At 28.1% G+C, this 27,383-nt stretch overlaps 1 protein-coding gene across 1 annotated transcript in view; it reads right to left on the bottom strand.

Annotated features, from left to right (window-relative positions):
* Positions 1-14,553, bottom strand: part of LOC107437477 (uncharacterized) — a 258,907-nt gene extending 244,354 nt beyond the window's left edge. The window contains exons 1-2 of the mRNA XM_043045034.3: positions 14,519-14,553; positions 3,355-3,625 (exon numbers count right to left, since the gene is read on the bottom strand). Of these exons, the coding sequence (XP_042900968.3) occupies positions 3,355-3,625; positions 14,519-14,553 (306 nt within the window). The remainder of the gene's footprint in view (positions 1-3,354; positions 3,626-14,518) is intronic.
* Positions 14,554-27,383: the final 12,830 nt, after the last annotated feature.

The following is a 27,383-nucleotide window of genomic DNA, read 5'->3' as shown; positions in this document are numbered from 1 at the left end:
AAGAAACAAATTATGAAAATTAGTCATACTAATTTTAAAAAAATAAACCATGAGCATAAAATTATTGTATTAGTTTTTTAAGTGGCAATAAAACGTTTTAAAAGAAACCAGAGAGAATAAATATTACTTTTGAGTACGTAGATCATTATTAACAAAAATTAAAAATCACACTGATTACCATTTAAACATAAGTGAAAGAAAAATTTCATTCTTATCACAAAAATTACTTAGATTTAAATTGTTATAGGGATTAAACATTACAGTGATCAAAAAGCGATATTGAAATTCGAGTAAGCAACTTTACAATTAGAAACTAAAACTTTATAAGTCATTTGCATTCGTTTAAAATCAATCAAAAATAACTTCAAAACATACAGCTAGAAAAACTATAACAACTAGAAGAACTATAACAACTAGAAAAACTATTACAGTTTGTATATTTATAGATATTCCAACAGACTATCAGCCAAACTAACGCTTATTATATCAGTTTTTATAACTTTTTGTTGAATATTTCAATATCGATAACCTTCATAAAATATCAAGAATAAATTTTTCATTTAATATTGTAAGGAAAAATTCCTCCTAGTATAAAAAAGGCTTCCTTATTAAATATAGCAAACGATGATTACATACAGCGAAATAAACTTTTAAAAAGATACTAACAAATTAACATTTTCTCGACAAAAATTTATATTTGCTTGCATCATTGCTGTAGTATATGTTTATATATTATCATTTTTTATAAAATTGATAACATATAAACATACAAGTAAATAAAAATATATAATGAGTTTCTACTCTAAAGCTAGAGCATTGTTTCTCAACCGTCGATTCGAATCCGATCTGTAATCTTACTACCAAAGGAGAACTTATTGAACTTTAGTTCAAGGAATAAAATCACAGATACCATATCGAGTTAAATAAATAAAAAGTAACAAATTAAATTTTTAAAGCAATATTAAGAATTAACTTTTCGTTTTATTGCTGAATAAATTCTTCAATGAAAAATACTTATGTACGGATAATCATTTATTAACACTTTTGTTTAAAAAAATCACTAATTAATTCATTGCCTAAGAATTGTTAAAAATGAATTTTTTAGCTGAACAAAATGTGTTTATTTCTAGAATAGCTAAGGACAAAAAACTGAAGTTTTCTGAATTTCAGTTAATTTTGTCAAAACTTTCTAACGTACCTCAAGAATAAATGGGAAAAAATGAAATTTCATGAAAACATGATCAACATTTACGTGTAGTTGTTGGAAAATAACTTAATTCAAATTTTACTAAACCAAGAATCCTACATGAAAACTACCAGTGGACAAAACTTGTCCAGAAAGCGGCGCAAGTTGATATCTCCGGATATTATAAGGCGACGCAGCCCTAAATATAAATTTTGAAAACAATTAAGTTAAAATTCAATTCACAATAAAAACTTTAAAGTAAATTTAGAGTTTTTCTAGTGAGAGAAATTAACATAAGCAATTGCAAAATCTTTCTATAAATACCATAAAGTTCCTCCCAAAAATTGCCATGCTGCTGACAGAGGCATTGCAATTCGACAAAAAAAATTTTACTTAGTTTCCCAATAATCAAAAAAAAATATAAACTAATTTTAAAACTTTCAATTGGACGATAACTTGATAATATTACAGCACTTAATACGTTATATTTTACAGTGTGAAAGAGTTTAAAACAAAGTAATCTAGTGTTGTATTTCAAGATCTAAACAGTGCTATTAATTAGTGTAACAAAAAAATAGATTAAATACTTTAAACTTATTTAACTAACTTTAAATTAATTCTTCAATGCATTTCTTTAAAAGCATTTTCTTAAGTTTTCATGAAATGTTTTTATAACAAATTATAATTTTCTTGAGCATGAAATAGTGGTTGTAGTTTTGCAGCTGTTGTTTATTTACGTCGCACTAAATCTGCACAATGGGCTATTAACGACATTTTGGAAAACATGCCATCACAATTTTGATCCTCTGCAGACGGGATAGCACCACCGCTTTGATAGCCAAACGACCTGCGCGCGAAGTCAAGCTCTTAGAACAGTTTAACGGGAGAACGCTAAAACAGTTAAACTTTACATATATATATATATATATATATATATATATATATATATATATATATATATATATATATATATATATATATATATATATATATATATATATATATATATATATATATATATATATATATATATATATATATATATATATATATATATATATATATATATATATATATATATATATATATATATATATATATATATATATATATATATATATATGCGAATAAGTGCAAATTTGAAAAATTATCGTTTGGAAGTAAGTCGTGCATGAAAGATGTTACCTTTAACGCAGAAAAGATGCCGATGTTTTATATTTATTTCAGAACCATAAATTATTAAAGTGCTAAATATAATATTCATTTTAGCCTAGATTAATGCAAAAATATGAAAAATAAATTTAACAAAAATTCTGCGTCAAGAGCTTGATATAATCTGATCTCCTAAATTTCGATAGAAAAAAAGTACTATAGCCAGAATTTTTTTTAAGCAAAAATATTATTAATATTTTTTTATAAGTAGCAAAGTCTAAATCAAAATTAGGTTAAGATAACACCATCACAACCAGTTTTTGATAAGTGTCCAATAGTAAAGAAAAAAATTAGGATTAAACGGAAAAGTTATGATTCAATTTAAGACTAATAATTATTATTGCTAAAACTTCAGAGAGCAATACTTTTCACAAAGCAAATTTATTTGTTTGACTAAATGATTTTCAAGTTAATGCTATGCAGCTAAACATGAAGCCACATTCTAAAGGGCACATACACAGATTTAGTATCTGATTGTCAGCAAAGTACCTAGCACAATTTTAAATTAGTAAATTTTTAGAAATCCACTTTTTTTTAACTATCTTATTCTTAGTACTTTCTACTTTAATGTAATTTGATTAGTCCTTTTCATTGATTACCTAAATATTATTAATAAATTGAAAATATTTTGACTTTTACCGGTATCACCGGTATAAGGACATTATAACTGTTAGAAAATAAGGATTTAATGAGAAAATTGTATAAACTTTAATTTCTATCAATCTACTTTAAAGCCTAATAATTATTTAGGCTGAATAATTCAAGTTAGTACTGTACTGCTGAACAATTATGCAAGTACAAAAAGCAAGTCTTTATAAATTTTCAAGAAAAATTCCTCGGTGTTAAGAAAGATTCCATGCGCAGTCTTCTCACCCCTAAGCCCTTACCACGCCCCCTAACAATCCCTAAGCCCCCTAATTTTTTTTCTCATATTTATGAAGTACAGGTGTACCTACCTTATCATCCGTAGGTACAGGGCAGACACGGCATAAATTAAGGAAGGAGTTAATCATAGGAAGGGACTTCCCTTCTGGCGGCTGTTGGCTCTGCATCAATGACAATTCGCTGGAAGACACGCCAACTTGATCTCTGTCCCGCAATACTTTACTCCCACTGACTGAGAGATGTCGCCGGCCGCAAAATTCACTCCATTCAAAGGTTGCCAGGATGCTAGCAGCTTGGCGATAGAAATGTTGTAAAAAGAGAGATTTCTCGCCAAATATACAACTGAAGATTTCAGATATTTATAGTTATTTGAATTAAATGGAATATTATAGTAACTCCGTGATATATTTAAACATTTTAAAGCAGAATACTAGAGGAGTAAATGACGGAATTTATAGTTTCAATTTTAATATAATAAATTAATGTCAAATAGTTACTGTTTAAATGTTTGTAATAATGTAAGTAATATTTGTAGCAATGTAATGTTTGTTATAATTTATTGTTTTAATATTTCTATCATAAAATAATGTAGGTTTGATATTTATTGCTTAAATATTTATAAAATAATATCGCGTAGGTTTAATATCTATAATTTATTTATGAAATAAAATAATGTAGGTTAAATAATTATAGTTTATTAATAAAAAATATTTATAAGTTTAACTTGATTTAAATGGAATGTTATATAACTAAATAATGTGTTTAAGTTTTTAATGATAAATACCAGAGCAGGAAATTATAGAGTTCAAATTTCAGTAACGATATGGTTGATGTCAAATATTTATAGTTTAAAAGTTTATAATAATGTAAGTTAAATATTCCTAGTTTAAATATTTCTAATCTAAAATAATGTAGGTTTAATATTTATCGCTTAAATTTTTATAATACTAAATAATGTTGTTTAAAAGTTTACATTTTAGGAATTCATAATCTGAAATAATGTAGGTTATATATTTGTAGTTCAAATATTTATAATATAAAAAGTTGTATATTAATTACTATTAAAAAATAAATATTTATATGCTTAATTCGAGTCAAATGAAATGTTAAAATAACTCTAATATATTTAAATATTTTATGATGCATAGAGAGGAAAATGATAGAATTCATTTTGTAAGTATTTATATGTTTTATTTAACTATTTTAATTAATTATTAATGAAACAGGGTGGAACATACACGATAAATCGAACATACACGATATCTTATTCATTTCCCTAAATATACTCAACAAGAGTTTTCTTTTCTTTTATATTTATAAAAATATTGTAGTTTTTAAATAACCAGTGAAAAATAATAATAGATATTAATAATTAGATATTCCAAAAACTATTACAAAATATTTTTATTGCGTATTTAATTTATGAGGTAGTAAAGGAAACTTCTTAACATTCGTATCTTATAGAGATTAAAAACATTTTCAAATTAAAATAATAGTTCTGTGTACGATGCAGCGGTCATTCATAAAAGGAAATACTTTTTCCATAAAAAACTATGGTTTAATTGTTTTAAAGAAGATTTGTTTATTTTAAATAAAGTAAAATTAAATTAATTAAAAATTAAAAACCAGAATTTCCGGTGAACCATTATTATATGAGCGGAAAAAGTATCAAATGAATTATTTAAATACAGTATATATTCTTTTTATTAACCAGAATCAGGTTTGTTTGTTTTTACCAGAAATGCTATTACCATACAGTACGAAAATTTATTTCGTTAATTTTCACAAAAACTTGCCCTCTGATGTCATTGCTCAGTCTACAATAATTTAAAAGCGATAAAAAGCGCTTTAAAACTAATGGCATAAGGACTTAATTTAGATTGCACCGTCCTCAACCTCTTGTCTCAGAGCTGGAGTTCGTTTTTCGTTGTTTTCACTTTTGAATGCGCGTAAAGAAGAATTCTGTGAAAACTGTTTCTCAACAAATCTAGTAGCTGTACAGTAAAGCAATATCTCACGTCAAATATCTGTGCAGACTCCTCCAGTTCAAAGCTTGCATACGTTTTCCTCGTTCTTCACTTTTGAATACGCCTGAAGAAGAATTCTGTAAAAACTGTTTCTCAACAAATCTAGTAGTTGTGCAGGAAGGCAATATCTCATGTCAAATATCTGTGCAGACTCCTCCAGTTCAAAGCTTGCATACGTTTTCCTCGTTTTTCACTTTTGAATACGCTTCAAGATGAATTCTGTAAAAACTGTTTCTCAACAAATCTAGTAGCTGTGCAGGAAAGCAATATCTCACGTCAAATATCTGTGCAGACTCCTCCAGTTCAAAGCTTGCATACGTTTTCCTCGTTTTTCGAATACGCCTAAAGAAGATTTCTGTAAAAACTGTTTCTCAACAAAACTAGTAGCTGTGCAGGAAAGCAATATCTCATGTCAAATATCTGTGCAGACTCCTCCAGTTCAAAGCTTGCATACGTTTTCCTCGTTTTTCACTTTTGAATACGCTTCAAGATGAATTCTGTAAAAACCGTTTCTCAAAAAATCTAGTAGCTGTGCAGGAAAGCAATATCTCATGTCAAATATCTGTGCAGACTCCTCCAGTTCAAAGCTTGCATAAGTTTTCCTCGTTTTTCACTTTTGAATACGCTTCAAGATGAATTCTGTAAAAACCGTTTCTCAACAAATCTAGTAGCTGAGCAGGAAAGCAATATCTCATGTCAAATATCTGTGCAGACTCCTCCAGTTCAAAGCTTGCATACGTTTTCCTCGTTTTTCACTTTTGAATACGCTTCAAGATGAATTCTGTAAAAACCGTTTCTCAACAAATCTAGTAGCTGTGCAGGAAAGCAATATCTCAGGTCAAATATCTGTGCAGACTCCTCCAGTTCAAAGCTTGCATACGTTTTCCTCGTTTTTCACTTTTGAATACGCTTCAAGATGAATTCTGTAAAAACCGTTTCTCAACAAATCTAGTAGCTGTGCAGGAAAGCAATATCTCATGTCAAATATCTGTGCAGACTCTTAAAGTGAAAGTTAAGCTTAAACAATACTAATAATTGATTTTTCATACTGTTTCTTCCTTCCTTTTTTTTTTTTTTTTTTTTTTAGTCTATCTGTTTATGTATAAAAACATATTTCACTCATATAACTGAAAGTATTAAATTAAAATAAAGGCATGAAGTATTTTAACTGTGGTCAAAGCAATAACCTAATAAAAAAATTAACTTAACTAAAAATAAAACTAGACTCGTTTTTTTTTTTCAATCTAACTAACCTTATCTTCATAAAATTTACTATTTATCATTTAAGTAGTTTTAAACTAAATTTAATTCTCAATCCAGATGGATACATTTTTGGTTTGCACAGCAATTAATAAATGTAAACTGCACAATTTTCATAATTTGGAAAACTTAATTTTACTCGTTAACAAATGTATAGTTATATAAATTTATAGTGCAACAATATATTGTAAAATATTCCAGATTGGAATAAGGTAAAATAAACTGGCACCCTGAACCTCAAAATTCCTTTTTACTGTAAATTTTATAACGGAAGTTTGACAGTAATATTTATTTAATAGCAATGATTCAGCAATTTTACTATAAATATTACTGTAAAAATTCCAATACATCAAGTTTTTTGTTTCGTAAAATTTTACTGTTAACATGGATTTTGCAACAAAAAAAAGTAATGACACTCAGGGTGCCGGTACCTTTGTACCATAATTCTATCCGGAATTTCTCACAGCGTAGTTTCAAAGCAATTGTTGACTTGATACGCATGAGTTGTACGTCAGTAAGTATTTTAAAAAGCGAAATGATATTCTAATAAAAATGGTATTCTAAGAGAAATGTATTTACGAGAAATTTTTATCCCTAGTTATATTCGAGAAAATAAAAAATAGTAAGAAAACAATCAAATTCCAATAATAGATTAATAATAACTTAAACAAAAGTGTGAATATTTAACTGAATTATACCCTTTTGGATATACGAAGTGTAGATATATAAAATGAAATGATAGTTTTATATGTTATCTAAATTTTTGAAAATCTACTTCCGCTCTTAAGAGTCCTTTTCATAAAACCAAAGCCAAATTGTAATTATAAGCAATTATCAAAACTAAGACTATTCTTCTTCGCTGCAATATCATAATGCAAAAAAATTGAATTTTTGCTGTAAGGCGACGTCATTGTCGTCATATCACGTGACATGAAAGAAAACTCTGGCTTTGGCCTATAACATGGCTAAGGCCATTCATATAGGTCATTTTCAAAATAAAGACGCCTTGGAAAAAAATTTCTAAAAAGAAAAATATAATAAATATTCGAATCCCCACTTATAAAAATTTCAGCTGCGATTGGAATGTTTTTTGCAAATAAAACTTAAAATATCAGTGAACTTTTTGATTTGGAATATAAAAGAAAAAAATTAAAACATTAACTAGAATCTCCACAATGCTCCCCAATGATCAAAAGTGTTTAAAGAAAAAAAGATAAGATACCTAAAACTGTTAACAAATTACGCACTCATCTGATTTACACATTAAATCACTAAAATTGTTTTTCGCTAAATTATATAAGGAAATAAAGCTTAAGAAATGGTTGAGAAGCTTAATATTAAGTAAACTACTAAATTAAAAGTCAACAAATAAAGTTATTATGAACGTGGTAACAGATTGGAGAAGTAATAGCCGGGGAAAAAGATATTGCAAGTCAATTAACTTGGACAGGTTTAATTAAAAAGAGGAAGTGTTTATGTGAAACTGAAAAACTAAATTTTATCTTACCATAAAAAAATCAAACGAACATTAAAACTTTAAATATAAAACAATTATGCTAATAATGGAAGGAAAAGTGAATAAAATGTCTTAGAAATTAAAGTAAAACTTTAATTTTGTAGAATACAGCGGATATAATGACAATTTTTAAAACGGGCCTAAGAATTGACAATTCAGGGAGCCGTGGGATCCATTTTTGTCAACTCAAACGAAATAATTTAACACAATAATTATGGCAACAGGGTGGAAAAATTCCTTGAACATCGTTTTTTTTATATATTTTATAACCATCATTAAACAGCCGACCGAATTTTCAGTTTACTGCTACTAATGCTCAATTCCATATCCTTATAATTTTGAACCCAATCCAGGAGACAAGGGAACTCTTGGATCAAGTATTAGGAAAAATTTGCCTTCGTGGAGGACTTTTTGATGGAACTAAATCGCATTTGCATTACACGGAGAGAAAAACCACGAATACTTTCCACGGTTAGCCTGACGGCAAGAGGACTCTATCCCATTATCCGTCTACCACTGAGGATATTTTTACGTCAGCAATGTAGTCGATGCGAGCCGGGTGCGGGATTTGTATCAACCAGCCATCACTGGGATTCGAACCTGGTTCAAATCATTGGAAGACAAATGCTCTAGCCCTTGAGCCACCACTGCTCAACTAATAATTATTGAAGATTAAGAACTAATGATGAATTGGAACAATGGACAACAACAATTTTGGAACACAACAAACTGGAACATCATTAAAATGTTCGATTTTTACTCAAAAGTAATTTTAAAACTGTATATTAGATAAGCTTTACTGTGTACATATAGCACTATTTTCGCAACTAGATAAATAAAAATTATTTTCGGTTAACAGTTAGATTAATTGCAGTAAAGTAAGAAGCAAAGAAGGCTGGGGCAAATGGCGAGGCGTATCTGACGTATTAAAAAGATATTAAACAGGCATTATTTTTAAAATACTAACTTCCATGTATCTACATTTACTGAAAATATATACTAGTAAATTAATTTGAATGTCTAAAAATATTATTTGGAATTTAATTTCAGTGAATTTATTTAAAGTCACGCAATGCAAGTTTCATGCAAAATGCAAGTTTTTTTTAAAAAATAATCTATATATATATCAATGCGTGAAGATTTTATAAAAGTTCTCAACAAATGATAACATTGCAAACTAGCATATTTTTAATGCGAAATATAGTTTGAAGCATTACACATATTTTATTTTCAATCAGTGTTTTCTCTGTTTGCTTAAAAACAAAAAATTGCGTACCTAAACTAAAAACAATGCTTGTGAACCACAGAGAAAATGTTTCAATTGTGTAATTAAATTGAAAACAATATTTGTGGGCCAAAAAACTATTTAAGTTCTGTAAGTAAACTAAAAATAAAAACTGTTAAAAAATAACAAAAAAAACAACTAACTAAGAAACTTTTTACAATCTAACTAAATATTATTTACCGTCCATACTCAAAACTAAATGCATTCTGCAAATCGTTTAAAAGGTGTTAATTCTAAAATTTTCACTTGTCATGGCTTTAATCTGTAAATCAAAAATTATTTTCAGTAAAACAGAAAAAAAAATATTGATAAGCAATGCATTAATTCAAAATAATTAAGAAAAAAAAGCCTACACACGTCAAAATAGAAATATATGTATATATAAATATATACAGAGAGCGTTAAGAATTTCTGTAAAAGTTGTTTTTCAACAAATTTACTTAGTAAGCAGGGAAAAAACTCTTACGTGTCTAAAAGACAACATTGCAGACTAGTATATTTTCAATACGAAAACAAGTCTGATATCTGTAACTTTCAATGAATTTTTATTCTGTTATATTTGTTTTTAATATATCTGTTATATCCGTTTATGAAAGAAAAAAAATTATTTAACTTGTATAACCAAGTTAAAAAAAAACTATAAAATTATTTGAACAAAAATCAAAACTATAAGAAAAACTTACAAACAAAATTAGATTCGTTTTCTTTCAATCTAACTAAAAAATATTATTTGATATTTTTAATTCATTAAAGTAATTAATTTTGCAAATTATTTAAAAGGTTTTTATTCCCGAAAATTTTTTAGTTATCATGTTTTCCATTTATACATAAGAAATTATCTCAAAAACTAAGAATTCAGGAACTGAGTAAAAACACTATCCTTCCAATTAGCTGTTAATATGAAAAATACTTTTGTTGTTTTTTAATTAATAGTTAACCATAATTAATTACATATTTGAAGTCAATTCTTTGAATCATTAAGAGCAGTACTCAGTACGTGAAATCCGATCATTAGAAAAGTATTCAAGGTGATATCTTTTTTTTATTACTGTATATTTATATAATAAAACGGGGCCGGGGTAGCCTGGTTGGTAGGACGCTGGGCCCATGACCGTGGGTTCGAACCCCGCCGGCCGAAAACTCACCGTGTAGTTGGTGACTGATGAACGTTAAAATTCTGTCGAATCGCAAAGTCCTCCATGTTCCCATAACAAATCAATACCTCTGGGGGTACTGGATTGGTCGATCGTTCTCTGATTCAGGTCAAAATTACGATCCGTGGATGAATGAATGGGTGTATGTATGGTTCCGCCTTATAAACTGGTGGGACGTATGATGTGGCAGAAGTCGAATTCTTGGCCATAGATGGCGCCACTGAAAAACAAGAACCGCCTACTCTGCCTTAAATTTGCTCGGTTTCACCAAACAGGCTTGCCCGTGTCAAATGGCATTAGAACCAAACAACCAATAAAAAAAGGGAATTTAATCTGTTGTAAAATAAAAATATATTTATTCTACAGATTTCGAAAAAATTAAATTTAGTTCATAAATAATCCTTCCTTGTTTGCTTTAGTATAGGTTATTAAAATGAAGGATTAGTCCAGAAAATAATATATACAGTACACTCTCGATATCTCAAAGTTGAAGGGACGCTAAAAAAATTTCGAGATAGCGAGTTTTCGAGATAACAAGCTTACAATTAAATATGTTCTAAAAAATATATATTCTAAAATATTACTCTTAAAAGTAGAGTCACGAAGCATAAGAATAGATACTATTAGATATGTATACTATTAAATAGAATATATTATATAGAATACTATTAAATATGTAAGTAATGATAGGTGACTATAAGTCTTAATACAACAATAATAATTTTATTTGTAAAAGTAAGATAAGAACAATCATGCATTATATAGAAAAGAATTGGCTTACAGTGATAATTTCATTTTTAAAAGTAAGACCAGAACAATTATGCATTAAATAGAAAAGAATTGGTTGACAATGGTAATTTTATTTTTAAAAGTTAGACAAGAACAATTATGTATTAAATAGAAAAGAATCCGTTTATAATGATAATTTTATTTTTAAAAGTAAAACAAGAACAATTATGTATTAAATACAAAAGAATTAGTATGCAATGATAATTTTATTTTTAAAAGTAAGACAAGAACAATTATGCTTTAAATAGAAAAGAATCGGTTTATAATGATAATTTTACTTTTAAAAATAAGACCAGAACAATTATGCATTAAATAGAAAAGAATTGGTTTACAATAATAATTTTATTTTTAAAAGTAAGACCAGAATATTTATGCATTAAATAAAAAAGAATCGGTTTATAATGATAATTTTATTTTTAAAAGTAAGACGAGAGCAACTTACATTGTGGAGAAGAAACCCTTCGGCATAGAAATTCAAATTCACATTAGATGGATATATAATACCCCCGAGGAAAAATATTTTTTGACATAACAAGGTTTTTTGAGATATCGATTTTCCAAATTTGGAAAAGCCTAATTTGATTTAAAATTTTCAATGACAGAATTTAAACTCAGAATCTAATGATTAATTTTTAAAAAGTACATGAAATTTGTAACTTGAAAAAAATATCTGAAACAAATTATACAAATAAATATTTCGTCTAGGTAAGAAGGAATCATACAAATCATATACACAACAGTTTCACTAAAATAATTGAAAATAAAAAAAATTCAAAAATATCAGTGGGTAGCCATGAATAATCGGGTAACCTAAAAACATTCTTTTGAATTATTATTTAATGCACAGGAACTTTTCTACATACAGCACTTTTTGAATAAACAATTTTTCGTACTTATTTTTTTGTATTGTCATTCGTACTTATTGTTATTATGTTCCGATCTCACAAACTTGCGAAAAAGAAACCATATGGTTAGTAAACGTGAATCCTGCTTACAATTTGAATGATCCGAATTTCCGCCTACAAAGTACTACAGGAACTAAAAATTGACAATTTATCTTTCTGAAGTGTTTGGAGAAAAGATTATCAGAATTCGTTTTAAACTTTCTACGATATTCTTTATTTTAAATAAATGTCTAACTGTCTTAGGTGACCAACTTGGTCACCTTTCAAAATTATTTTGTACAACATATAACTTAATACAGCTGCCAAAAAATATGCTCAAAATTAAAATGACTGCAGAATTTCGACTACTACTCTAAAAACATAAGATGCATCACATGAGGGAAAATCAACAGTAAAAAAAAGAGCTAGACTAGCTCTTGAGACTGTGGAAAATGATAAAGTGTCTTATAGACCTGGCTTTAATGCATTATAGTTAGTTGAAAAATTTTATAGATTAATATGGATTATTAATCACTAAGCTTTAAACGCAATTTACTCGAAACTATATTTCCCTTACTTTCTGTATCCAGAACGATTTTCGACAGATTTACTTGAAATTTCGACACAATACTCACGATAAATATAGATTTTGTTGCAGGTAGAAATTTTTGAATTCGGTTGACTGGTTTTGAGTATTCCACGAAAATGTACTAATTTTTTGACTTTTTCTTTTCAAGAAACCGCATCCAATAAACGGAGATCATTAACAGCGCATTCGGTTCATTCAGTTTTTTGCTTGCCTGGATGTTATTAAAGCCCTGGATGAGTAGATTAAGTTGCGACACGCCGCCATCTTGGTGACAGCTCTCTTGTGAATACAACTCTCAATGCAGAAATCCGGAGTTTCTGTTCGTAAACACCACGTTTAATTATGCAGAAAATTTAAGTTTAAATCAATGCGATCGCAATGTTAATCGCAAGTAATAGATGCAACAATATCTTTCATTATATTCTAAAATCAAGCGATATTACTTCAGTGAAGTGCTTTTAAAAACTAATTTTAATTTTCTTAGTATAAATAACTGTTAATTTCTGTAGTTTCTTTTAAAAGAAAATATTTCTCTGAAACCGATTTTTAACACAATACGAATTTTGCTTTATATTGTTGAACGAGAAACAAAATTGTTACCTATTTAGATATGATAGAATAATTTTTATTGCAGATTATAAACTTTCGATTTTCCTATCGGGAATTAGTCCTTTAAAAAAAGTTATGAATTTAATCAATCGATCAGCATTAAAAGTCCATTGTTCTTTTACAAAACTATTAAAGCCTTCGAGTTTTACAAGAAAAGATTGCATACTTCAAGGAGAAAAAATTCTGGTAAAATTACCGTACTGTACGGTAATGACACTTCTGGTTTAACAAAGAGTTCTAGTTAATAAAACTAAAATATACGATATTTAAAGCATTAAATCGGTAATTTTTCCGTTCGTATGGTTAAAACTTACCTGGATTTCAAAATAAAAGTTCTTATTACCACACATTTAGTAAAAAACACAAAACTGAAAAGAAAATTTAACCGAATTAATGTGTTGTTATGCCATGCTCTAAGGCAGGGGTCCCCAACCATATGCCCGCGGGCACCATGGCGCCCTTCGGTCGTCTAGGTGTGTCCGCTGCTTGTGATGAAATATTTCAGTTTTCCATTTCCCCATAAAATGCTATGCAAATACATACATAAGTACGCTAGCTCAGTAAAGGTAAAGTACTTGATAGATTTCTAGATTTAATTGAAGAAATAAAAAATTATCTTGCAGCCAAAAATCAAATATTTTTAGATCTAAGAAATCCTCTTTGGCTAACAGATTTGTCTTTCATAACGGAAAAATTAAATAATTAAAATTTAGAGCTGAAAGGAATGGACAAACATATAGCAAGAATGATAGGGGCTATAAACTCATTCAGAGCTAAGCTAGTTTTGTGGATATCACATTTGAAAATGAAGTCTCTGGTACATTTTCCATGCATGATCAATTTGAAAAGCGCTTTCAACAGTTTAATATCATCGAGATATTTGATTACATATTCTGTAAATCCTTTTACCAACCAAATAAACGTGACCGCAATAGCTACACACATTTCAGAATTTCTTCAAGTAAGGCGAGAAGTGGAGATAGAAATTTTGGATCTTCAGAATGACATTATCCTCAAAACTATTATATCAGATGAGAAATTCTGGAATATAGTTGTCAGAAATGAATTTCATTCTTAAAAAGAGCAACATATAAAATAAAGTCGTATTTTGGTTCCACTTACTTGTGAGAATCACTGCTTTCGACAATAAATATCATAAAATCAAAATATAGATTCCGACTTACAGATGAACACCTTGACGATTGCTTGCGAGCAGGAATTTCACCGCATTCTCCCAATTATGAAGCGCTGGCCAGTGAAATGCAATGCCAAAGATCACATTGACTGTATTTTATATATTTTATAAATAATTTTTATACTTCGTATGGTTTGAAAAAGCAATTTAGTAATCATTTATTTTACGCAAGAATATTAATACTAATTATATTCCTAAGTTAAATTAATTTTTAAAATTAAATTTTTTGTGCATTGCATGTAGTGTGTATTATTACCTATGTCTATCAACAATAAATTTATCTTAAAAAAATAAATAGTGCCCGCCATTCGACCAATATTATGATATTTGCTCTTAGGTACAAAAAGGTTGGGGACCCCTGCTCTAAGATATCATATTTAAAATTACTAAATTTTTACATTTACCAAATTTTATCACTCATTATAAAACCATATATTATTAATTTTACCAAAATCATTACCAAAGCGTTTCAATAAGAATTGCTGAACTTTTCGATGTTCTCATTGAGTCAGAAACACGGTAAATTTTACTATATTCTAGTAATTTTAACCATACTTTTTTTCTCAGTGCTGCAATGCACCCAAAAAAACATCTTTTAAAAAAATAATAATAAAACAGCATTCAGAACTATTTTTTATTCAACTTAAAGTTCAATAAATTAGTCCCTTATCCATTGTTTTTGAATTTATACAAGGTTTACAATTCGAAGAAAACGGACTGTGTATAGTTATAAATTTTTATTTTCAATATTTTTTGCGCAAATAGGCGTAGCTAATGTTTTTATTTTTTTTTTCTTTGTGTTTACTTTTCTTTGCCAGAACAATGCAATTTTATAGCGTTTTGCAAAATTTTTGATTTCGAGAATGCTTCTAAAAATTAGTAATTAAAAAACATGTTTGATTAAAGAAACTTGTTAAAATACAATTTTTATTTCTTTACACACTTGCATTTGTTAAATAGAATGTTTTAATAAGATAAAAAAAAATCTCTTTCTCCTTAATTTCCGATGATAAAAAAATACATAAGTTCAGCTGCCATTTAAGGAAAAAAATATTTTTTTCTTTTAAATGTGAATTTATTACTTGAACAATACAACTTGAAGTTTAGAACTACTTGGTTTACAACTTGAAGAAAACGCACGGTGTATATTTTAACATTTTTATTTTTAATATGTATTATTTCTTTGCTTACACACTTTTACACATTAGTTAAATACAATGTTACGATAAGGTAAAAAAAAAAAAAAATTCAAAATTTAGTACCTTTGTTGAAATTTCCACAAATGTTAAAATCTCTCTCTACTTAATTTTCGATGATAAAAATGTTTAAGTTCAGTAGCCATTTAAGTAAAAAAAAAAACTTGAATTTATACAAAGCTTACAACTCAAAGAAAACGCACAGTGTATTGTTTCAATTTCTATTTTTAATATCGCTTGCGCAAATATGCACAGCTAATTTCTTTTTTTGTTTTTCATTGTATTTACCTTTCTTTACAAAAAATAAAATTTTAAGTCTCCTTTTCCACTTAATTCGGGATGAGAAAAAAGTATAAATTTAGCTGTCAACTAAATAGTATTTTTTTTTTGTTTGTTTGTAATTACAATGTTTTGCAGACATCAAAAGCTGGTTAAATTTTCTGTAATTTAACCAGCTTTTTTTCTTCGATTTAGACAGCGGCAGTGCGACAGGTTCTAATTGCATGGAAAACTTCTTATCAATACTGCCGTGCAATAGAAAAATCAACATGAGCGACAATAAATTCAAACTTGAGATTTTTATGTATTTGATATCTATTTAACAGCAACATAAGCAACATATTGCAGAAAAATGTTTTTCAAAACAAAATTTTGTTCTATCAGTTTCCCGAAATTCTGTTTTAGCGTAATAGCCTTAGCAATAGAAATAAAATAATTATGAAGCACTCAAGTTGTTTTTCAATTGGAAGACAGAATAAGTGTTTCAATTCTTAACATATTTTCTGAAAGACTTGTTACAAAATGTCTTCCATTGTATGAACACATAATATATCCAGGCAGCATGCTTGTCGTTTGGCATAGAAACTATTTCTTTGAAAAAAGCATCTCTCACCTAAATAACATTTTGATTCAGACAGTAAAAATATATAAATCCCGTGATTAACAATAATGCTAAATAGCACATGAAGATCGTTATGGTTTCAAATGAGATTCGTGGAAGGGAAATTTTTTTTAGTTTCCTTAGTTTATTCAAGTTTTTACTTAGTTTCCTTTAGTTATTAAAGGGTAGAAATTAATTATAAGAGATGCCAAGTTTACTAGGACAAATAAGGCCTTTTTTCAGGAAACCTAAAACGGTCGTTCCAACAATTTTCTGCTCCAGTACACATAGCTAAAGACAGTCCAGAATGATGAAAAACACATTTTCCCGAGTTTCTCACAAAAGAATAGGCAGCTGATAAGCTAATTGAACTCACAATTAAAATCACTTCTATTGCGTTGTTCACAAAGTAATTTCTTTTCTTTTTTCCCAAGCTGCATAATCATTACATAATTTAACAGCTGCTGTAGCAAGTCTTGCTTGTGAAAAAGTTTCGATTGATTCTATGCAGAAATTTTTGGTTGGTGCCTTTTTAAATCTGTTAAGTGAAAAACAGCATTTTCGATTTTTTTTTTCTTCTTTTTTACTGTTAAAATGCTGTTCGAGCAAGAAAAAAGCTATCCGGTGTGTTTCGAGATGTATGTACGCCATTGCCAAAACTGGTTTTCAAAATCTCGAACAGGCAATTTTGATGTTGAAGACACAATAAAGGCATTGTTTGCTGCAAATTGACGAATAATAACAACTCGTGAGATCACTGATCGAAAATTCAATTAATCGAGTTTGACCGTTCATGGTCATTTGAATCGCCTAGGTTTGATCCCAAAGCTAGACATATCAGTTCCTCTTTATCCAATGCAGTGTTTCTTAACCTCTTTAGTATAATGGACCCTTTTTAAAATTTTTTAAGAAGTAACAGACCACCCCCTGTAAAAAAATTATTGTAAAAACCATCAATTATTTTTACTTTACTTTCAATTGAAATAAAATTTGAAGGCTACTTTGTGTTTTTAAAAATGTTAAATTTTTATATGGTTTGCGAATGTTCTTTTCCTCATATTGTGGAGGATTGCTGTCAAATCTAAGAAGAAAGGGCAAAAGATCAACTCACAAAAAATGAGGGGTTGATAGAGGATTATAAAAATAGCAAATCAGACGTAATCAGGGGGTTGCCCCTGATGGTGCAAATGGAAAGCCGGTTTGTGCAGAATGTTAAAAATATGACAGGGATATTAGAGGGTCCGCACTGAATTTGGGGTATCTCAATCACCTAGTTTCAAATATGTATGTATTTTCACCTTTTAGAAAAAAAAGATCAATGTTATTTAAATATTATTGATCCAATCGTCTTAAAAGTAGTCGGCGTACCCCCAAAATATGACCCATGGACCCCTAAGGGGTCCATGAACTACAGGTTAAGAAACCCTGATCTAATGGAAAGAAATTTGTGACGTCGCGTTTATGTCGGCGATTCGCTCTTCGAATGTCAAAAATTAATAAGCGAAATATCACAGGGGTGTCTACAAAATTTTTAGACGGTAAACCAGTTACTTCAAATGACTGAACGAAGTCTAAAATCGAAGTTTTATCGCCAGAAAAAAATCAAAGATTTTATGAGCATAGAAATCATGTTGATTCGAGAAAGATGAGAAAAGGTTTTGGATTAGAATGGGCAATATATAATTCAATAAAATATTCACTATAAAAAAAATCCTCTTTCATTTTTATTTAAAAAATTTTTATTTTTTAACCCAATAACTTTACTGAAGATTTAATATTTTCTTAAAAATTGTAATTTGGTTTAATCTTTTTACATTATCTTAACATATTTTTTGTCAACGAGCCCTCAATTTGCAATTTTAAAAATACAGCTAATGAAATAAATTGATTCAAATCATTTTATACAAACTGTCCGAAGATATTAATTTTTTAAAAAACTATTATCCATTATAGGAGATTTGATTTAATCTATAATTGTAAAATTTAATTAGGTATGAGTAATATAGGATACTTCAATCACTTTTGCACATTTAAGGATGGTCCCACATTTCAAAGTATCACAATTTTGCAAATTTAAAATCGTCAATCAAGTCTTTTTTATAGAATCAGGAAGGAAAAAAAAGCGGAATTCCGTAGAACCTTATTTGCATCAAGTTTGAATCAAATGGAACTTTTCGTTTATTCCATCTTGGAGACAAGGTTTGAGTTAAACCTCACGTGACATGGAGATCCATACTTAAAAAAATTTATTTTATTATATAACCTTCGTTGAACAGCCGAGCCAATTTTTGGTTTTAAGACTACCAATGTTCAACTACATAGCCTTGTAATTTTGAACTCCTGGATCAAGAATTGGGAAAAATCTGCCTTCGTGGAGGACTTTTTTGATGGAACTAACCCAAATTGTATTACATGGAGAGGAAGACCACGAGAACCTCCCACGGTTAGCCTGACGGCAAGGGGATTCTAACCCATGATCCGTCTTACCAGTGAGGATGCTTCACATCAGCACTGGCATCAGTTGTTGAGTAGCGGTCTCCAGCAAAAAGTGTTGTGACATGTTTACCGCTCTACAAAGCTAATGGAGATTGTTTGGTTGTGATATTTTAATAAGTATCGAAATTATGGTGGGTAAATATACGGGTTATAACGTAATTATGTGATCAGGGGTGATTGTGAGTCCAAGTCAAAATTCCGGAAAATTTCTTAAGTTAAAAAAAAAAAAAAAATACGGTTTAAATTAAAAAAGTAGAAAAAATTTTAAACAAGGCCTTTTTTTCCTTTTTCTCAGTTTACTTAAAATATATATAAAATTTTACACATACCTATACCATTTACACATACCTACGATGACCCGGAGAAATAGTTAAAATTTACAAATATGTCTTTCTTTCTTGAGTTTATGATTATAATAATTATTAACTGATAAAAAATTAATATTAATCATGAATATAAGCTTATAAGGTATCTCTCTGGCCCACCCTTACAAACAAATAAAATAAACTGTGTTTTTAAGTTCCGCCTTTGAAAATTTGATTTCCGGAAACTTCTGTGAACAACGATTTTTTGAAACGTATGGACCTTCGATATCCGGAAACTTCCGGATCACTGTTAGCGAAAAAGCCCTGTGTGATGGCACAAAATATAAATAATTATCATTGCAAAAAAATTTTAATAACTATGTAACAAAACACAGTAAATATAATATTCAGGGGTAGCAGCAAAGTTTTTTTAAAATTTTAGGGTAATTTTAGGAATTTTTTTCAAAAAATTTTAGGTAAATTTTAGGGGTAATATATGATTTTGCTAGGATAAAAACAGATCACACGGTAGTTTATTACGTAACAGAATATTATTCTTATTTATCCTACATATCATCAATAATTGCAAGCCATAAAATAAAGCTCTGAAATTTATTAAGTCAAGTATGAAATCTCTAAAGTGTAAAAATGAAATTTCTACTTAACATATTACTTATCAAAAAATAAGTGCATAATTCAAGAACAGGCAAAAGGGAGAATAAATCAAGAGAAAAAATAAATTAACACCAACTTGGAAAAATTAAATATACTTTATTAAATCCAAAACAATTCGCAAATTAAAATGCAACGCCAAATAAAAAATTAAGGAATATTTGACTAAAACTTTACGAAACTTAAAATTATTATAAGCGATATATAGATTTAAAAAATTCACAATTTCATTTCTTTCCTATCCTTATCAGATTAAGTATACGGAAAATGATTTAATCTTTATGAAGTAAAAATATATACCATGTAAAAACTGTATCAACTTAAATATTAACAAAAATAATACTGTCTTAAATTGTATATACTTTACACAATTTAAATTCTCATATCTCTGATACTTATATGTACTATTAAAGTACACAGAAAAGTTTCCAAAATTTAATATCAGGTAAAATTGAACAGGGATGAGATTAGCCAAAAAGCAAAAAAGCTGAATTTCCACGATAGTAAATTTTACGCAAGCGCAACCCTTTAATAATAACAGTTTAAGGTAATAAATAATGTGTTGACATACAATTGTGTACTAATCTATCATTATATAAATGATTACATTGATACTTAACATTTAGTGAAAATAAAAATTACCATCTGAAAAAATAAATCTGGAAATTATATTTTTCCCCTGTTCACATGAGAGACAATTATTACTTGAAAAACTACCTGGTTTAGCAAATTAAAACTACTGAGAATATACATTAATATTTCATTTCTTTTAATAAATACTGTAATGTGATTTATAGCAAATATATCAGTAATAATCAGTAATCTTTTTCCCCAAAAACAAATTAAATTAAATCTCTTTTTAAGTGATTGCTTTTGTTCGCTATATCTTTTATGTTTTCTACATTTAGTCGTTAGTCCATCTTCAAACATCTTGTGACAAATCCTACTTTTTCTTCTTTGATATATCCTACTTTTTCTTCATAGATATATTCATAATTTTTAGATCGCGTAAATACGAATCATGATGCGTAATTTTCAGATTGCATAAATAAGAATTATGATGCATAATTTTTAGAATGCGTGAATGCGAATCCCAATGCCTTATTTTAAAATCACGTATAAATACGAAAATCAATGTTTGATATTATAAACCGCATGAGCAAATCAAGACATTGAATTTTAAACTTGCGAGAATCGCTACATAGGTTTTAAAAAAGGTGTAAATACGAATCACAATATCGTATTCAAATATTAATTCAATTTTCAAATATTAATTCATTAAATAAATTTAATGAATTAATATTTGAGCTGTATATGAACAAAAAATAGTCATCAGCATAATGATAAAAGTGGGTTGTCATCAGCATAATATTAGTAAGTTTGGGTTGTCATCAGCATAATATTAATAAGTTTGGGTTGTCATCAGCATAATATTAATAAGTCTGGGTTGTCATCAGCATAATATTAATAAGTCTGGGTTGTCATCAGCATAAAATTAATAAGTTTGGGTTGTCATCAGCATAAAATTATTTTCGGGTTGTCATCAGCATAATACTAAAAGTTTGGGTTGTCATCAGCATAAAATTAAGTTTGGGTTGTCATCAGCATAATATTAATAAGTTTGGGCTGTCATCAGCATAAAATTAATAAGTTTGGGTTGTCATCAGCATAAAATTATTTTTGGGTTGTCATCAGCATAATACTAAAAGTTTGGGTTGTCATCAGCATAAAATTAAGTTTGGGCTGTCATCAGCATAAAAAAGTTTTTTTGGGTTGTCATCAGCATAATATTAATAAGTTTGGGTTGTCATCAGCATAAAATTAATAAGTTTGGGTTGTCATCAGCATAAAATTAATAAGTCTGGGTTGTCATCAGCATAAATTTTTTTTTTGTTTTTGGGTTGTTGTTTATGCTGATGACAGCATAATATTAAAAGTTTGGGTTGTCATCAGCATAATATTAATAAGTTTGGGTTGTCATCAGCATAAAATTAATAAGTTTGGGTTGTCATCAGCATAAAATTAAGTTTGGGTTGTCATCAGCATAAAATTAAGTTTGGGTTGTCATCAGCATAATATTAATAAGTTTGGGCTGTCATCAGCATAAAATTAATAAGTTTGGGTTGTCATCAGCATAAAATTATTTTTGGGTTGTCATCAGCATAATACTAAAAGTTTGGGTTGTCATCAGCATAAAATTAAGTTTGGGCTGTCATCAGCATAAAAAAGTTTTTTTGGGTTGTCATCAGCATAAAATTAATAAGTTTGGGTTGTCATCAGCATAATATTAATAAGTCTGGGTTGTCATCAGCATAAATTTTTTTTTGGGTTGTCATCAGCATAATATTAAAAGTTTGGGTTGTCATCAGCATAATATTAATAAGTTTGGGTTAAAGAATGTTAAAGAGGTGTCTAATCTTAATAACTGTTTTACAATTATTATTTTTTGTACAATAATTGGGTATAATATGCCCTTCAGGTGCCTGTATGACCTATGTCATTATCCAGGTGGGCATTGGAGAAAAAAAATATTTCCTTTTATTTATTGCTAAGAATGTTTTTATGCTATTTTTTACTCAATTTTCGAATAAATTTTTTTAAATTAAAAATAACGATTTTACTTTTGTTTTAAATTTAAAATATTAGCAAATTTTAATAATAATTATTTATTCTGTTTAATTTAAATACCTATGAAAGAAAAAGGATAAATTATAAAAATAGAGAAGTTAAGCTAAAGAAGTATGAAAATTGTGTTAAAACTCTCTACACTATTTGCATCAAATTTTATTTATTTTACTAGGAGGCTCCGCCCCCTGCTCGCTAACCCCCGAGAATTGCTACGCAATCCTATGTGGTTCACGCTGTGAACCATGGCTCTCTGCGCTCGCTTGCCAATGAACACAATGTTCTAGCACAAAGACATAGTATATTATCATCAAAGACATAGTATTTTATCATCAAAGAATTCTATCAATGTTCTTATTTGCTTTTAAAAAAGTATATTAGCTATTTAGATTGTACATGGTGAAAAAATCAAAACATTAGCTAAATAAGAAACATATTAGCAAAATAAATTATCTGAGATAATAACCCTCAAAAAGTCTTTCATTTTCAAGAACACAAAAATTTGTTTTATCGCCAAATGAAATATTTTTTGGTGATCAGCGTTATTGAAATCAATTTCTATATTAATTAACATTTGTGATAAAGTACATAGCATTTTAGAACAAAATAAGGATGTTTTACATACAATAAATTAAAATGCATGGCTGTTAGCATCACCCGAGAAATACCACGTGGAGGTCGTCATGCTGCATTTCTAATCGGGGTGTTTTGATTTTGTCAGTTCCCCTTGCCTACTGCCAATAGAACTTTCAATTAAATTTTTTTCCAAAAAACATTTTTTTCTGCAAAGCTCTAAGAAATTAACACTAAGCATTTAGAATTTCTTTGAAAACACAATTATAGATTTGGCATCTTGGAGCAATTACTGAAAGGCTGTCAAATGACTTCACTCTTGACAGGCCAACATAAAGTTGTCCATGACTAAAAACTTGACTACATCTTTAACAGTTATTATTGCACTTGATCTCTGCAATCTACGCCTTCCATAACATTCCTCAATACTTTCTTTCTATGCAAAAATTGCTATTTTAGTTTGAAAAATTACATGACAATCAGCAACTGTTTAGATAATTGTTTCGTATTTGATAAGAATTTTGCATTTTATAGCATAAATAACAGCAATTATAAATAAAATTTTGATGATGAGTTAATTAACTCTTTTTCCCCCAAAATTTTTTTTTTAATTAAATCCCTTTTTAAGTGATTGCTTTTGTTTGCTGTATCTTTTATGTTCGTTATATTTAGTCGTTAGTCCATCTTCAAACATCTTGTGACAAATCCTTTTTTCTTCTTTGCAAGCACAGAATGTAAGTTTTGAATATATTCCCTTCCAGTTTCTCTGATGTTGTAACACTTACATATACGAATAATCGTCGTTAGAAAAACAGTCACCTTTATAGTAACTAATTAAAAAAAAAATTTACTTCTTACAAGAATCGCGATAGTTGATCTTAAAATTGCGTGAATATAAATAACAATTATGGATTTTGAAATCACATGAATATGAAACTAGATATACGATTTTGAAAATGAGAAAATACAAACTGGGATATAGAATTTTTAAAACGCGTAAATACAAATCACGATTCATAATTTTTAGATTGCGTAAATACGAATCATGATGCGTAATTTTTAGATTGCATAAATAAGAATTATGATGCATAGCTTTTAGAATGCGTGAATGCGAATCTCAATGCCTTATTTTAAAATCACGTATAAATACGAAAATCAATGTTTGATATTATAAACTGCATCAGAAAATCAACACATTGAATTTTAAACTTGCGTCAATACGAATCCTTACATAGGTTTTTAAAAAGACGTAAATACGAATCTCAATATCGGATTTTTAAATCTCGTAAATAAATCGCAACACGCAAATATGAAAAGCTATGTTTGATATTAAAATCGTGTGAATAAGAATCGAGATATTAGCAGATTCCAGGCTTGGGACCTCTGAAAGGCTTGTCAGAAGCAGCGTCGTTTGAACTACGAAAATCGGATCCATCTGGAGGGCGGGTAAAAAATTCGGAAAATCTTATCTGCTGCGTGTAAAGGGGAGAAAATAGGTAAAATAAGTAAAAATGAGAAAGGATTGGTAGCTATGTAGTTTGAATTTTCTGTTCCTTTTTGAAAATCGGTGAATTTTCTGAAAAAGCAGAATACTAATTTAAAAAAATGAAATTTTTAGAAAATCTGAATTTTTGATAAAAAAGCTGAAATTTAAGAGATAAAAGTGAAAAAAGCGAAAATCCGCTAAAAAACGGAAAAATCTCATCCCTGATTGAAGGAAATCATGACAAAAATATTGCTAACTAAAGTTACATATACTGTAAACAATTCCCTTTCTCATCCTCTGCAATGTTTATATAAACAATAAAAGTATTAAAAAAATAGTTCGAAAAATCAGAACACATAATCTGCATACCTTTAATTAAAATGACCATAAATTAAATTTCTATTTCGATTCTATAGTAATTTTTAAAAAAAAGAACCTTCCTCTCTAAAATAGAATGCTTTTTTATTTGATTTTTACCTTCTTAATCGAAACTTTATTATTACCCTTCACCTTACCTTATTAAGAAAAACTATTGAGTGATATTATTAGATTTCAAATCATCAATTTATATTAGAAGTTAAAGAAAAACAAATTAATTATGATCATTTTACTAATATATTCTTTAACTGCCCTCAATAGTGTTGTGGTGATCTTCAACACTCCTCGAATGGTATCTTTAATTAGTCTAAGAGACATAATAGTATTCTCATGGTGACTTACATTAAGCATTGCTTTATTTATCAAAAAACCTCTCTCAGGATCAGAATTCCCATGTGGCAAAATTAAAACAGTTTTAATTAATGTAGTTAAATTCTTATATTTTAGATTATTGCTTTTTTTATTTATATTTAGCCTATAACTCTAATTTTTTAGGAACACCAACAAAATTTTATCAGATTTTTAGGGTTTGCACATAGTTTTAGGAATTTTATGAATTTTAGGGGGAATGCGATCCCTGAATATTTAATAATTTTGTAAAGAAAAAAAAAAGTCATTTAGGGGATTTTAACCCTACAAGACTGCATAAATTAAAAATAATAAGTGTGTGACCCCTGAATTTATACAATAAAAATTTGGTACAGTAAAAAAAAAAATTCATAAAACTGGATTTTATTTTTAAAAAGGTTGAAACAATGAATTTGGGGAGTACAGATATTTGTATAAATTGTGCATATAATTAGTGGACGGTCTCATAGTTCAATCAAATTTTTTGATTTTCATCAACATTATCAAATAAAAAAATGTAGAAATAAAAAATTCAAATCTTCCGATTCTTTAAATCAAATACTATTTTAAAAAAATCTACATCTGTATTCCTAGAAAACGAGATAATCTGTAGACACAAAAAAAATGATAAAAATTGGGACTAAATATTTTTCCTCAGAAAATTCAGTAATATCAAGGCAACCACGAGCCCTGCAAAACGCAAAGTAGAAAATAAGGTTATGGTTAATGTTAACTTATGACAGACAACAGGAACTTTTTTTTATTATAAACATAGAAGTATCCTTCATAAAAGTACTTCTAAAGATGAAAAATGTATTGATGTGTAGCATACTCTACTGGACTTGAATAAACTGCATTAAGATTCAATTTCGAAATGCCATAATAGTTTAGATGTCGTACAAAATTACAGCAAACATGTAACGAACTAATTTTTTATGCGTAAGTGGAAGCAGAATGGATTAATAGAACTTTTAATAACTATAAAACTTTTAAAAATAGAACTTTTATTCAAAACGCATAGCACAAGATAAAAAGTTAGGTATAGTATTTACTCAGAAAAGAATTAAAATGTTACTAACGCATGAGAAATAAACAAGATTTTTGCTTTATGAAACAAAGTTTTTAACTTAATTTCACAAAAAATAAGCCTGAAAAATAATTAATATTTTATGTGCATCATTGTATATCATTGAATGTAAAGCATCTAATTTAATACTAGATAGGCAATACTAAATAATTTATACCAAGGTTAATAAAATTTTATCAAAATTTAATAATTATCAATTCATATAGAAAATTTTTTATACTAATGATGCATTCAAAAATAATAAAATACATCAACGGGTCAGATAAAAAAGCTTTAGAAATTTTTTTTTATCATAGACTGAATAAGATTTGACTAAATATATGTGTGATTACACCACTAAAGAAAAAATAAATTTAATGAAAAGAAAGACAAAAATGAAAAGTTTTAAATTTGATTTAAAAATTTCAAGGTTTAATTTTTAAAAATTTAAAAGGCAAAAGCTCCAAATAATAAAATTTGTTTTCAAGAAAATAGATAAAAATTGTGTCATAAAAAGTCACATGGAAAAAAGTGCGAACAACTGATCTCAATCTTTATCAAACAATATATTTTAACGTTTTAGATTAGTTTTTTTTATACATTTTGAAAGATGAAGATTATAGAAGATAAAGATTATAGATGAAAGAGGAAGAAAGATTAAAGATAATTGTAGAAACAATCTAGTAGTGAGGTTATTTTTATTGACAATTTTGAGCAATTCAAAAAATAAATAATTAAAAAATGGAAAAAAATAAAAAAAGAACACA

Source organism: Parasteatoda tepidariorum, chromosome 9, assembly GCF_982258835.1.
Source record: "Parasteatoda tepidariorum strain Cologne lab strain chromosome 9, Ptep-v5.0, whole genome shotgun sequence".
NCBI classification, from domain to species: domain Eukaryota; kingdom Metazoa; phylum Arthropoda; class Arachnida; order Araneae; family Theridiidae; genus Parasteatoda; species Parasteatoda tepidariorum.
Note: the sequence above shows the minus strand (reverse complement) of the source record. Positions and strands in the feature narration are given on the sequence as shown.